General features: G+C 34.6%; 1 protein-coding gene across 1 annotated transcript in view; it reads left to right on the forward strand.

Moving 5' to 3' along the window:
- The window catches only part of TLL1 (tolloid like 1), a 317935-nt gene that overhangs the window by 181971 nt on the left and 119756 nt on the right, over positions 1 to 16208 (forward strand). Inside the window, exons 7-8 of the mRNA XM_040251329.1 lie at positions 3933 to 4038; positions 9055 to 9179. Coding sequence (XP_040107263.1) covers positions 3933 to 4038; positions 9055 to 9179 — 231 coding nt within the window. The remainder of the gene's footprint in view (positions 1 to 3932; positions 4039 to 9054; positions 9180 to 16208) is intronic.

Raw genomic sequence — 16208 nt, forward strand, 5'->3', positions numbered from 1 at the left:
CTTTGAATCGAAATTTATTCATTGTACTAAACCATTTTATATAAAGGACTTAAGCATCCACAAACTTTGGTATCCAAGAGGTTTCTAGAACCAATCTTATCAGATACTGAAGGCTGGTTGTAATTCTAATATGAAAGAATTCATGTTGGAGAATAACTTTCAACAGATCCGTCTTACTCAGAAACTTAAGATCAAGTGTTATTCTAGGGCAATGTCTAGTAAGTGTCAACTTTAGCTTTGCATTCATATGCAAAATTAGTGGCTATGTATGATAGGAGCCAATTTTGTACAAGGATTGGATTACTTTTAGATTAGTTTTAAGCCATTTTAGAACAGGCCTTCAAGAATGAGGCTTTTCATTAAAAAAAAAAATGTTTAGGATGAGTTTTGCTGGTGCTCTGTACCTCTGACTTTCTTTTCCCTTCTGTCATAAAATAAGTCTAATTTTCTTTACAGAGTCCATATATGGCTGTGTTCTTTTTAACCATTATGTCACATATGTGGTAAATGCTCAATTATGTGCTTCAGAAGGTATTACCAAAGTTGCTTCATGTTCCACTTTCAGAAATTTTCATGAAACATTTTGCTTTACTTAAGGAGTATATTCACATATTGTGCTTGGAAGTTGAAATATCCAGTAGATTACAGGTTAAAATTAATAAAATCAGCTCCATAGCTTTATAAACATCATACTTAGAATTGGATATACTAAAATATACTTACTATTTTTTAATGAAGGGTAGAGTTATAACACTTGCTTCTATCAGAGGTTAAAGACAATGTAAAGTATTTCCTGAGAAGAGTAACAATAGCCACAGAGATTTCTGGAACATGTATCTCATTATTTGGTCTGTTAGTTCACTGAAAACTATTTAATGTGTGAATTCATTGTAAAGGTGAACTAAAACACTTTTAGAGAAGGAAATGGCTACCAACTCCAGTATTCTTGCCTGGAGAATCCCATGTACAGAGGAGCCTGGCAGACCATGGTCCATAGGGTCAGAGAGAATTGGACATGACTGAAGTGACTAAGCACAAAACACTTTACTCTGGGCTACAGGTTCTACAACTTAAGGCTGATTGTTTCATCTTTAATGCTTAAGTGATTTGGGGGGGCTCCAAAATCACTGCAGATGGTGACTGCAGCCATGAAATTAAAAGATGCTTTCTCCTTGGAAGAAAAGCTGTGACCAACCTAGACAGCACATTAAAAAGCAGATACATCACTTTGCTGACAAAGGTCCAGCTAGTCAAAGTGATGTTTTTTCCAGTAGTCATACATGGATGTGAGGGTTGAACTATAAAGAAAGCTTAGCACAGAATAACTGATGCTTTTGAACTGTGGTGTTGGAGAAAACTCTTGAGCATCCTTTGGAATGCAAGGAGATCGAACTAATCTATCCTAAAGGAAATCAGTCCTAATATCCTTTGGAAAGACTGATGCTAAAGCTGAAACTCCAATATTTTGGCCACCTGATGCAAAGAACTAACTCATTGGAAAGACCCTGGTGCTGGGAAAGATTGAAGGTGGGAGGAAAAGGTGATGACAGAGGATAGGATGGTTGGATGGCATCACCGACTCTATGGACATGAGTTTGAGTAAGCTCCAGGAGTTTGTGATGGGCAGGGAAGCCTGGCGTGCTGCAGTTCATGGGGTCGCAAAGAGTTGGACAGGACTGAGTGACTGAACTGAACTGGAATATGTCAGTCTTCTCATCACCCGTATGAAAGGTCTTATGCTCTGTACATCACTCAGTTTCTTTATTAGCTTTTGGGAAACTTTTTAATGTGAAATTTTCAGATTTAGTAATAATATAACAATTGGAATAAAATTTAAATAGTTGCATGAACATTGTAATAGTTCTGTTCTGAACTCTAACCTTGAATTTGGAATCCTAATACCTCAACTTTACATTTAGATGTTTCAGAATGAGCCATAAAAACAGCCTTCTTTGGGTGCTGAAATTGTGAAAAATGAATTAGTGAAACCTAAACTCTATCTGAGGAAACATTCCTGGAACCACTAATGTAGGTCTACACGTTTAATACTATGTTCTTTTCAGATTTCAATAAATAATATTATAATACAGATACAAAGAGGCAGTTGAGAAATCTATTAATGTGAAGATGTCCATAAGTTAAAATGGCAGTCATGAAAAGTAAAAAAAGAAAAATTAAATCCTGAAGCATATTCTTCTAAAAAGCCTTCTGATCAGAGCTTCCTTTTCATCAAAGAGAATCTTGTTTCAGCTTTGAGTGAAACGTTCTTTTGTTGTTTCATCTTTAGTGACAAAGTCACATAGCAAACACTTGAAATGTGTGTATATGCAACATATAATATCTCCCATTGTTTCATAGAAATCATCTAATACAAATAGGAAGATTTATTTGTCTAGGCCAATAGAGTCATAAGAGAGAGTGGGAAACCCATTTGGTAAAAAGCGTAGCTTTTATAATCACAATACTGCAAAAAAAAAATGTAGTCATTTTTTAAAAAAAAAACAATATTAAGAGAAAGTGAAAGAGTATACAAAGAAAAATCCAAAGTATGCTTTTGGTAATCTACCTTTTTGCCAAAATTAACTTATTTAGTTTGGTTCAGTTGCTCAGTCATGTCCGACTCTTTGTGACCCCATGGACTGCAGCATGCCAGGCTTCCAGGTTGATCACCAACTCCCAGAGCTTGCTCAAACTCATGTCCATTGAGTTGGTGATGCCATCCAACCATCTCATCTTCTGCCGTCCCCTTCTCCTGCCTTCAATCTTTCCCAGCATCAGGGTCTTTTCCAATGAGTCAGTTCTTCACATCAGGTGGCCAAAGTATTGGAGTTTCAGTTTCAGAATCAGTCTTTCTGATGAATAATCAGGACTGATTTCCTTTAGGATTGCCTGGCTTGACCTCCTTGCAGTCCAAGGGACTCTCAAGAGTCTTCTCCAACACCACAGTTCAAAAGCATCGATTCTTTGGCACTCAGCTTTCCTTATAGTCCAACTCTCACATCCATACATGACTACTGGAAAAACCATAGTTTAACTAGACGAACCTTTGTGCCCAAGTAATGTCTCTGCTTTTTAATGTGCTGTCTAGGTTGGTCACAGCTTTTCTTCCAAGGAGTAAGTGTCTTTTAATTTCATGGCTGAGATCACTATCTGCAGTGATTTTGGTGCCCATAAAAATAGTCTCTCACTTTTTCCCCATCTATTTGCCATGAAGTGATGGCACCAGTTGCCATGATCTTAGTTTTTGGAATGTTGAGTTTTAAGCCAACTTTTTCACTCGCCTCTTCACTTTCTTTAAGAAGCCCTTTAGTTCTTCTTTGCTTTCTGCCATTAGGGTGGTGTCACCTGCATATCTGAGGTTACTGATATTTTTTCCTGGCAGTCTTGATTCCAGCTTGTGCTTATCTATCCTGGCATTTCACTTGATGTACTCTGCATATAATTTATATAAGCAGGGTGACAATTTACACCTTAAGATACTCCTTTCTCGACTTGGAACCAATCTGTTGTTCCACGTCTGGTTCTAACTGGTGCTTCTTGACCTGCATACAGATTTCTCAGGAAGCAAGAAAGGTTGTCTGGTATTCCCATCTCTTGAAGAATTTTCCACAGTTTGTTGTGATCCACATAATCAAAGGCTTTGGCATGCTCCACTAGAGAAGGGAATGGCAAACCACTTCAGTATTCTTGCCTTGAGAACTGCATGAACAGTGTGAAATTCACTAATATTCTTTCAGGCTGATATTCAAGTGCACATAGTGGTGCTGGGTGTCCTCTTTTGCGTGTACTTGGGTGTTTGTGTGTAAATGCAGCGTCACGAACATCAGTGATCAGCTTTCGGTAGACAGGAGTTAGAGGACTGGGAGGGTTCTTCTGTTCTCCTTTCTGTCTGTTAAGAGGTTTCTGAAACGTTTCCTGTGCCTGATTCTCAGGTCAAGAGTACAACTTTCTGAAGATGGAGCCTGGGGAAGTGAACTCGCTCGGAGAAAGCTATGATTTTGACAGCATCATGCATTATGCTAGGAACACCTTCTCAAGGTTGGAGTCTCAGGTTATACCTCTTGACTTTTAATTCCTTTCCTCTGTGTGGCTCCTCACAAAATAGGTTTAGCATAGAACTAGAACCACTTTTAAATATTGCTGCTATAGAGTACAAAAAATACTTGCTTGGTGTTTATAGCCAACACCAGGCATTTGCGATTTTAAAAACACATTTCTTATCAAAATATATTCAAAGTGAAAATTTAAATGGTATGAATTATTTAAATTATTTAATATTACTAATCATATAAAAGTTCAATTGAAATGATTACCAAACCAATCAGCATGTTAAATTGGCAAGCACTATTAATAGAAATTAGGGATTTCAAATACAGAGCTCAGTTGTTGAGTTGGAATGTTATACTCTTTCTGTGACTTGTGTTTTTATTGTATATTTTCTGTTGCTCATGTACTAATTATACTTGAAAATAGCTATAGTAAAATAATTATCAGAAAACATTTTAGAAAGATATTTTGCTTCATATAATTTAGAATTCTGCCATTTACTAACCTTAGAATTATTTTGTTAGTGACTGAATGCTAATTTTAAGAGTGTAATAAATTTGAGTTTTGATCTATTTCACTCTAAAGAAGTTATCATCAAGGCAATAGTTTCCAGGTAAGTAATACAAAACTGTTTAAGTCATCTCTTTTTTCCCATTTTATACTCATATGTCCATTCCACTCCTTTTTTTTAATCATTATGTGCATTTTACAACTCATTAATGTTTATGTTTAAAGGCAATGTTTCAATCTGAAACACACATTTTCCCTTGTTCTGACTCCTTTTATGTCTTTAAATGGTTGCTTTTCCATAAACCACAAGGTTCATGCAGTTTGTCACCCCCTACACTTACCTTGGTGTTGCATGACAACTAGCCTCGACACATCAAGTTTTCTTATTGTTTCAAAATTTGGATATTCACTTTTCCTAAATAAACTTATATACCTATAGTGAAAGAAACTGTGTGTATCTGTGAGAAGAATTGATCCAATTCACATATTTTTTTTCTGATTTTAAAGAAGATGGTAATTAACTCATACATACATTGAAATAAAAATTATAGGAGAGGAAATATTTGGCACAGTTCTCAGGTACCACCTTCAAAGTATTTGAAAGTTTTTTTTATTATAATAAAGAAATCTCAATATCAATGGCAACCCACTGCAGTATTCTTGCCTGGAGAATCCCATGGAAAAAGGAGCCTGGTGGGCTATAGTCCATGGGGTCACAAAGAGTCAGACACAACTGAGTGACTAACACACACACACACACAATATCAAATGTACCATATTATCTATTCTTAAATGTACAATTTGATAGTATTAAGTACATTCACATTGTTAGGAAACAGATCTCCAGAAACTTTTCATCTTGCAAAGCTCAAACCCTATACCCATTCATTAAACTCTCCACTCTCCCCACCCCCACCCCAACCTCTGATAAACATTTTTCTACTTTCCGTTTCTGTGAATTTGGCTAGTTTAGGTACCAAGTAAAATTACACAATATTTATCATTCTGGGACTGTTGTTTTTTTCTACCTAGCATAAAATCCTTAAGGTTCATCTATGTTGTAGCATGCAGCAAAATTTCATTCCATTTTCAGGCTGAATAATATTCCATTGGATATATATTGACTCTTTGTTTATTCATTCATTTGTTCATGGATATCTGAGTTGCTTTCACCTCTTGGCTACTGTGAATAGTGTTACCATGAACATGTTTATGTGAATATCTCTTCAAGAGCCTGTTTGCCTTTCTTTTGGATATATACAAAGAAGTGAGATTGCTGGAATGTATGGTAGTTCTATGATTGTTTTTTGAAGAACCTCAATCCATTTTTTCATAGATGCTGCACTATTTTGCAAACCTATCAACAGGGTATAAGGGTTCCAATTTCTCCATATCCTCACCAACATGTTTTCTTTTCCATTATTTCAAGTTTTGATAGTAATCATCCTAATGGGCATGAAATAATGTCTCATTATGGTTTTGATTTGCACGATTAGTCATGTTGAGAATATTTTTCTATGCTTGACAATTTGTATATCATCTTTGAAAAAATATATATTCAAATCTTCTGCCTATTTTTTTCATCAGATTAATTCATTTTTCTGTTGTTGAGTTGTAGGATTTCTTTGTGCATTCTGGTCTCTTATCAGATATATATATATACACACACACATATGGATATATAGAGATGGTTGGATGGCATTACTGACTCAATGGGCATGACTTTGAATAAACTCCAGGAATTGGTGATGGACAGGGAAGCCTGGCATGCTGCAGTCCATGTGATTGCAAAGAGTCAGACACAACTGAGCAACTGAACTGAACTGATGTATATATATATATGTTGGAAACATTTTATCTCCTTTTATTCTTTTGATTGTTTGCTTTGCTATGCACAAGGCTTTTAATTAAAAATGCAATCCTATGCTTTGGGTATCATATCCAAGAAATCATTGCTATATTCACATTGCAACAAAAAGGATAAAATATCTAGGAATAAACCTACCTAAAGAGACAAAAGACCTATATGCAGAAAACTATAAGACATCAATGAAAGAAATCAAAGATGACACAAACAGGTGGAGAGATATACCGTGTTCTTGGATTGGAAGAATCAATATTGTGAAAATGACTATATTACCCAGAGCAATCTACAGATTCAATGCAATCCTTATCAAACTACCTCTAGTATATTACACAGAACTAGACCAAAAAATTTCACAATTTGTATGGAAATACAAAAGACCCCACATAGCCAGATCATTCTTGAGAAAGAAAAATGGAATCAACCTTCCCAACTTCAGAATATACTACAAAGCTATAGTCACCAATATAATATGGTATTGGCACAAAAACAGAAATATAGAACAATGGAAAAGGTAGAAAGCCCATAGACAAACCCACACAGCTATAGACACCTTATCTTTAACAAAGGAGGCAAGAATATATGATGGAGAAAAGATAGTCTCTTCAACACATGGTGCTGGGAAAACTAGACAGCTACATGTAAAAGAATGAAATTAGAACATTTCCTAACAAAAATAAACTCAGAATGGATTAAAGATCTAAATATAAAACCAAAGTCTATAAAACTCTTAGAAGAAAACATAGGCAGAAAACACTTTAACATAAATCACAGCAAGATCCTCTCTGACCCACCTCCTAGAGTAATGGAAGTAAAAACAAAAATAAATAAATGAGACCTAATTAAGCTAAACGCTTTTCCACAGCAAAGGTAACTGTAAATAGGGTGAAAAGACAATCCTCAATTGGAGAAAATAATAGCAAATGAAACAACTGACAAATGATTAGTCTCTAAAATATGCAACCTATTCATGCAGCTCAAAACCAGAAAAACAAACAAACCAAACAAAAAGTGGACATTTCTCCAAAGAAGACATGCAGATGGCTAATAAACACATGAAAAGATGATGCTCAACATCCCTCATTATTAGAGAAATGCAGACCAGAACTACAATGAAGTATCATGTCACACTGGTCAGAATAACCATCATCAAAAAAATCTACAAACAATAAATGTTAGAAAGGGTGTGGAGAAAAGGGAACTCTCTTGCACTGTTGGTGGGAATGTAAATTGATCCAGCCACTATGGAGAACCGCACGGAGATTTCTTAAAAAAAAACTAGGAATAAGTCTACCATATGACATAACAATCTCACTGCTGGGCATATACTGAGGAAAAAATACTTGAAAAAGACCCATGAATCCCAGTGTTCATCACAGCACTATTTACAATAGGTGGGATATGGCTGCAAGCTAGATGTCTATCTACAGATGAATGGATAAAGAAGTTGTGGTACAGTGGAATATTACTCACCTATAAAACTAGTGCGTTTGAGTCAGATCTAATACAATGGAACCTCATTATAGAGCCTATTATAATAATAGAGCTTATTATACAAAGTGAAGTAATGAAGTAAGTTAGAAAGACAAATATCATATATTAAAGCATATATATGTAGTTTAGAAAGGATAATACTGATGAACCTATTTGCAGCACAGCAAGGGAGATGCAGACATAAAGAACAGATTGTAGACACTGAGGGAAGGAGAAGGTGGCAAAATTGAGAAAGTAGCTTTGAAATATATATATTACCATATGTAAAATAATGGGAATTTGCTTTATGACACGCAAAACTGAAATCTAATTCTCTGTGACAACCTAGAGGTCTAGGACAGGGTGGGAAGTGGGAGGGAGATTCAAGAATGGGTATGGCTAATTCATGTTGATATATGGCAGAAACCAACACAGTATCATAAAGTAATTATTCTCCAATTAAAAATAAATTTAAAAAATGAATTTTAGATTTTGAAAAAAATATGTACTTTTTCTAAGGAAAATTTAAATGCCACCACTAACTTTATACTCACCATATACATTTTTAAAATTAATTTATTTTAATGGGAGGCTAATTACTTTACAATATTGTGGTGGTTTTTGCCATACATTGAGATGAATCAGCCATGGGTGTACATGTGTCCCCCATCCTGAACCCCTCTCCCACCTCCCTCCCCATCCCATCCCTCAGGGTCATCCCAGTGCACCGGCTTATACAGAGTGAAGTAAGTCAGAAGGAAAAACACCAATACAGTATTTTAATGCATATATATGGAATTTAGAAAGGTGGTAATGATGACCCTACATGCAAGACATCAAAAAAGACAGAGATGTAAAGAACAGACTTTTGAGCTCTCTGGGAGAAGGCAGGGAGGGATAATTTGAGAGACTAGCACTGAAACATGTTTATTGCCATATGTGAACTAGATCACCAGTCCAAGTTCACCATACACACTTAGCACACGATTTTTTTCTACTTTGATGAAAGTATTTTGAAAGACTGACACACAGTTTAAATCTAAACATTGATATATTTCTCCTTTGCTTGGTTTGAGTTTGAAAAAAAATTTTTGTAAGGATTATATGTGTCTTAATTTGATGACTTATGTGTGACTTGTTTCTGATATTTTTTTTTTCAGGGGGATGTTTCTGGATACCATTCTCCCCTCACGCGATGATAATGGCATTCGTCCAGCAATTGGTCAGCGAACCCGCTTAAGCAAAGGAGATATTGCACAAGCAAGAAAGCTGTATAGATGTCCAGGTACTGCACCACCCAAACTCAGAAGCATAATTGAGTCTGATAGTGGTTTTCCAGATGAACGAGCCACAATTAACTTAACTGTTTACTTGTCTCTTTTCATGCTGGCGAGTAACTGAGATGCTCAGTTCAAAGTTACTAATCATAAAATGAAATAAAAGAGAACTCTGCAATATCCATTGGCATAATTAAAAACAAATTGCTAGAAATCAAATTTCAAAAGCAGGGATAGTAAGCTTTATTTCTTTTAATTTAATGAATAAAAAAGAAAAAATATAGTTGTTATTAAATAGTTGCATGATTTCATAGTCAAATTATGAGCTTCCTTGCCAACATAACAAGAATATCCTTTATTTCAACTTCATAATTTGATCCTGAATGATCTTTTATAGCAAATACTATCATTAACTGTATAAAAATTTAAATTTTATTAGGTGGAATTTATAACTTTGTTGCAAAAAAACAAAGTTCTAATCATGTTACTAGTGAACTACTAGTTTGTTTTTATGTTTGTTTGCTAGTTTGTTAAAATGTTTCCTATTTAGATACATTCGTGAAAAAAGATTAAAGACAGGTCTTAATAACAATGTTCCAAGGCAACATTAATGCCTTACTGGTATAAGAAAGAAAAGATAAAGCAATTATACTCCAATTAAAAAAAAAAGAAAAGAAAAGAAAAAAAAAGATTTTGCTTTCAAATTGGAACTTCTTCATATCCTATGTACCTCCTGTATATGCAACATGCTTTGAAATAGCTTGTATCAAAGATACATGTTTAATTTTGCTTAACAAAGCATTTTCAATTTTTTGTTGTTATTTATGGGAACTAATACCTGTGAAATTCAGTTTTTGTTCCAGATACTAATATCATAAATAGTAAAATAGTTCTAAAAGTTTTAGTTGGCTGCTCTTCCAATAATTTATACAGACATTCAGGATAAGATGGGTAAATTAATCATTGAAGTTTACATAGATTCTTATGTTTAAATTTTATTTATATGTATTTAATTATTGGGAAGTTATATTAATTAAGTTTACTGTGATTATTGGTACTAGTCTAGGAAACTTTCTGATTGGGTAGCTGATTCATTCACAAAATGTAATATTTGCTCATTGACATATAGAAATGTCCGCGTGGGGCAGAGAATGGTCTTCATCTTCCCTTTATCCCAGTAATCAGCAGTCTGCTGGTGAAAGAAAGAGATACTCACTGAGATGTGTGAGTGGTGGTGTGTCTTTATAAATAACTCATTTGTTCTCTTGGTCTCTCTTTTTTGGGGGGCCTTTTTTTCCTTGTGACTCCCATTTTCTAAATATATTCTCCATTTATTTGATCTAATTTTAAGATTACTTCCCTTTTTTATTTCTAAACTCTTGATACTGAGCTCTTCTAATATAGTTTCTGATCTTTATTTGCATTTTCTCTTAATATAGTTTTTCTATAGTCCCATAACCTTTTGGCTTATATTACATACCTATACCAATTGTCAACCCTAATATTCTCTTAGTAAATCTTCATCAATTAAATGTAAAGTAACATAATGAAATTAAGAAAAAATAAATATCTAAAAATAAAGAGGCTTTTGAAGATTAGAATCATTGTTATGTAAAAGTATATGTGTAGTCACTCATAGATGTAGTCACAATAGATGTTTACAAATTGAAAGTGGTGTTAAACATACAGTATATATACAGAATATCTACATCTATTGGATGTACATCTGTGTACAGTTTGTAGGGATGGAAGACCAGTTTCATTGTGCAGAGAATTTAAATACTGGCAATTTTTTAAACACTTGAACATTAAATTTATTTTTTAAATTAATATGAAGTTCTTTTCAGTTATATAAAATCTGTAATTCCTGATATAGTTCTCTGAAATTTCAAAGAAAATATCACTTATATGTGTTTATATACAATTCTTGGTTCAAATATGTTGCCAACATGCAAAAAAAAAAAAAAAAAGTCACTTTCTCATTTATTCACAGGCCCATTTGTTCATAAAACATTTCTGAGTTCAGTTGATAGTACTACACACAGATCGTTCCAAGCCAAAACTGTGGAGGGCATTCTCTCTTCACCCTTTTTCTGCCACACTTCCTTCAACTAATCAGTCCTGCTGCCTTCTTGGTACCTATCTCACATTCTTGAAGTGAATCCCCTATCCTAGGGATCCTAGCCTTTTGTCGGGATTACCACAGTGCTTCCGAGTTAACCTCTTCCCTCTATTCTTACATCTCTTTAGTTCTCTGGCCATACTGCTGTTCAAGCGGCACTTCAATATGCAGAGCTTACTCTGCTTATTTCAGCATAAAGACTGGCTTCCTTTTCCCTGTCTCTTCCCCAGCCTCTTTGCTACGTGTTTCACTTGCAGCCTAGTTTCTCCCTTCTACTTCATCCAGCATCTGACACTATAGTGTGCTTACCTCCTGCTTCTTCCTCAATCCAGAAAACTCCTACTGACTCCTGGCCAAGTCCTAATTGATATTCAGGATTTAGCTTCTATGTAACCTCCTACTTAAAAACTAACTGATCTCCCAGGATTCCCATGGTAGTAAATGCCCTATTTGCTCTGGCCTTTATGTCTGATCCCTAAAACCATCACTTTACTTGTCATTTCCCAATTAGAGTGTAATCTTTAGGATTGGAAGCAGACTTTTCCCTCAGGGTGTTTTGTTGTTGTTGAGTCACTATATGTCCAAATCTTTGAGACCCAATGGACTGCAGTTACCAGGCTTCCCCATCTTTCACTGCCTCCTGGAGTTTGCTCAAACTCATGTCCATTGAGTCAGTGATGCTATCCAACCATCTCATCCCCTACTGCCCCCTTCTCCTCCCATCCTCAGTCTTTCCAGCATGAGTCTTTTCCAGTGAGATGGCTCTTCACATTAGGTGACCAAAATAATGGAGCTTCAGTTTCTGCATCAGTCCTTCTAATGAATATTCAGGATTGATTTCCTTTAGGATGGACTGGTTTGATCTCTTTGCAGTCCAAGGGACTCTCAAGAGTCTTCTCTAGCACCATCATTCAAAAACATCAATTCTTCAACTCTTGGCCTTCTTTCTGGCTGAACTCTCATATTTGTTCAAGACAACTGAAAAAAAACATAACTTTGACTGTATGGACCTTTGTCAGCAAAATGAAATCTCTGGTTTTTAATATGCTGTCTAGGTTTTTCATAGTTTTCCTTTCAAGGAGCAAGAATCTTTTAATTTCATGGCAGCAGTCACTGTTAGCAGTGATTTTGGAATCCAAGAAAATAAAATATGTCACTGCATTCCCATTTTCCCATTCTATTTGCCATGAAGTGATGGGACCAGATGCCATGAAAGTGAAAGCGAAAGTCACTCAGTCATGTCCGACTCTTTGCGACCCCATGTACAGTCCATGGAATTCTCCAGGCCAGAATACTGGAGTAGATACCCTTTTCTTTCTCCAGGGATTTTTCCCAATCTCCAGGGATCGAACCCAGGTCTCCTGCATTGCTGGAGGATTCTTTACCAGCTGAGCCACAAGGGAAGCCCAAGAATACTGGAGTGGGTAGCCTATCCCTTCTCCAGTAGATCTTCCTGACCCAGGAATTGAACCAGGTCAATCTACTGCATTGCAAGCAGATTCTTTACCAGCTGAGCTATCAGGGGAGCCCCAGGGGCTTCCCGAAGTTGCCATGATCTTAGTTTTTTTAATGTTACGTTTCAAGCCAGCTTTTTCACTCTCTTCTTTCACCCTAATCAAGAGGCTTTTTCGTTCCTCTTCACTTTTTGCCTTTAGAGTGGTATCATCTACAAATCAATTAAATATTAATTAAGTGCTCAATAAGTAGTTTCTGTATGAATGAAATAGTTGCTTTAATATGTGAAAGGTACTACACCAGATATTATGGCCACATAGAAGGAAGCACAGGTTATGCACACAAACAGCCAATCATCTGTACAATTCTCCAGACAATGTTACTTGTCAAGGAAGTAAATCTCATCAGTAAAAGGATGCTAAAGCAGTTCTGAGAGAGGTGCCTGAACTGAGCTGCACCATGGAATGAGGAAGACTTCTTGGAACTGGTATCGGACTTGGTTAGGGAGTTACTATTGAAATATATTTTAAAGTATTTCAGTAATTAATTTCACCATTATGGCTCAGATGACAGTATTTCATTTAACATTTCTTACCTTAAAATAATTTTAAATCTATATTTTATTTACTACATTTAAAAGTTTGAGAGAGCAATGGATGTATGAAGTTAATTAAGTAGTGCTAAGTTGTTTAGATATAGTTTTATTTCTTCCCCTACTCTATCAAGATTTTGAGGGAAGAGATTTATCTACTACAAGTTATTGTACTTTTTTTGAGTTAGTAACATTATAAAGATATTCTTTTAGAATATGGAAAAGTTATTCTCAGTCTTTGATATCTGGTGGATATTATAGACATCTGCTACAAAAAATATCTGTAGATGGGAATACAAACAACTGTAAATTTATTCATGTTATTATAACATATGAATTTGTAATAATTTCTCAGCCACACACAATCCAAGAAGCATTTATATAACAAAAACAATTTTCTATCTTGGAAGGTAAAGCACACGTGAGAACCATCTGTTGCAAGAGTGAGATGGATCATAAAATATTTAGGTTTACTTGTTATTATTAATAATTTTTAAATTTTGATGAAACATATATAACATATGTCCTATTAACAAAATTTTATTGTATGGTACAGTGCTGTCAATTATGTACACATTGTTATGCAGCAGATCTCTTTAGAAATCTCATGCGATATTTGTCTTTTTGTGTATGCCTAGCCTATTTCACTAGAATTAGGTCCTCAAGGTTCATCCCTGTGGTAGCACGTGACAGATTTCTTTCTGTTTTAAGGTTGAATAATATTCCATTGTATGCATATACTACGTTTTATTTATTCATTCATCCAGTGATAAGACAGTTTGTTTTTATGGCTACTCTCAGTAATACTTAATGAATATGTGAGTGTACATATTTCTTCAACACTGTTTTCAGTTCTTTTGCATCAATACCCAGAAGTAGAGTTGCTATATAATTTGGTAGTTCTATTCATTATTTCTGAGGAGTTCTATTATTTCTGAGTTCTATGTATTATTTCTGTGTTTCCCACAGTGGCCGCACCGGTTTACGTTCCTAACAGCACTGCAAAGCGGTTTCTCTACACCCTCCCCAACAATTGCTACTTCTGTTTTTTTAATAGTGGCCAACCAGCCATTGTGCGGTGATATCTCATTGTGGTTTTGATTTTCATTTCTCTGATCATTAGTGACCTTGAGCACTTTTTTCATGTATCTATTGGCCATTTGTTTGTCTTCTGTGGAGAAATGTCTATTCAAGTCCTTCGCCCATTTTAAAATTTGGTTACTAGGGGTTTGTTTTGTTGTTTGTTTGCTAAGTTCCTTCCGTGTTTTGGATACTAACCCCTTATCAGATGCATGATTTGCAAATGTTCCATTCCAAAGATTTCTTTTCATTTTATCAATTCTTTCCTTTACTACACAGTTGTTTAACTTGCTGTTGTCCCCCTTGTCTATTTTTACTCTTATTATCTGTGCTTTTGGTTTCATATCTAAGCAATCATTGCCAAGACGTCTGTTATGATGTTTTTCACCTATGTTTTTCTTCTGGGAATTTTACAATTTTGGGTCTTACTTTTAGGTCTTTAATCCACTTTGAGTTGATTTTTGTGGATAGTGGAAAAATTGGTTCGATTTTATTCTCTTGTATGTGTGTATCTAGTTTCCCTTTATGGAAGAGCCTATCTTTTCACCATTGAAAGGTCTTGGCCCTTTTATCAAAGATCCCATTTTACTGTTTAGGTGTGGGTTTATTTTTGGCTCTTTATTCTGTCCCATTGGTCTATATGCCTCTCTTATGCCAGTATCATACGTAAAAAAAATTTTTTTTTCTTTACAATATTGTATTGGTTCGATTTGTAGTATGTTTTGAGGTTAAGAACAATGAAGCTTCCAGCTCTGTTTTTTTTTTTTTCAAGATTGTTTTGGCTATTTAGGATTTGTGATTCTATATTAATTCTAAGACTTTTCCTCCCATTTCTACAAAAATATGCCACTGGGAATTTGATAGGGATTGCATTGAATTTTAGAAATTTATCCATGCTTTGACTAGGATGGATAATATTTTAACAATATTAAGTTTTCCAATCCATGAACACATCTTTGTGTCCTCTTAAATTTCTTTTATCAGTGTTTTGTAGTCTTCAATGTTCATGTCTTTTGCCTCAAGTTTATTTTGCCTGTTTCATTTCTAAATATTTTATTAATGAGAGGGGTTTCTTATAAAAAGAGTTATTTTCTTAATTTAATTTTCATATTGTTCATTGATATTTAATGGATATGCAACTGAATTTTGTGTGTTGATTTTGTATGCTACAATTTTGTATAATTTTTTTAATTCTAACAGTTTTTTGGTTTTTTTTTTTTTTTTTTTTTGGTCTGCGGAATCTTTATGGTTTTGTACATATAAGATCATGTCATCTGCCTAGAGAGATGAAAATTCAATTTGTGAATTGTTTCATTTTAGAATGATTTTTATTAGGAGACTGATGATAATTTTTCTTTGTATATTTATAATTTTTTTTTCTGTTAGATAAGACTGGTTTTTTTTTAGCTCAAAGATACATTATAAAAATTAATCCCACAGTTTTCCTACCGGTGTCAGAGGTATCTAAGTGTTAAATAGAGGACTTTGGGCATCACAATACTTGACTCCTACAAAACAACTTTATGAAGTACATATTAATAAGAGAGCCACTTTAAAGAACAGAAAACTGAGGTTGAAGGTTTTGAGACTTGCTTATATGACATAACAAGGAATTATGCCATGAGTCAAACTTCTCTCTTCTCATCCATATACTAAATAGATTACTGTGTAAATGAAGAGACTATGTATTTAACTTAGTAGTGCCATCTTTTCCTTGCTAATTTTCCTTTAGTTGTTTTAGTAATAAAATTATTTTTTATACCTGAATATGAATCAACAAATGCCCAG

This window comes from Oryx dammah, unplaced genomic scaffold, assembly GCF_014754425.2.
Source record: "Oryx dammah isolate SB20612 unplaced genomic scaffold, SCBI_Odam_1.1 HiC_scaffold_12, whole genome shotgun sequence".
In the NCBI taxonomy this organism is placed as follows: Eukaryota; Metazoa; Chordata; class Mammalia; order Artiodactyla; family Bovidae; genus Oryx; species Oryx dammah.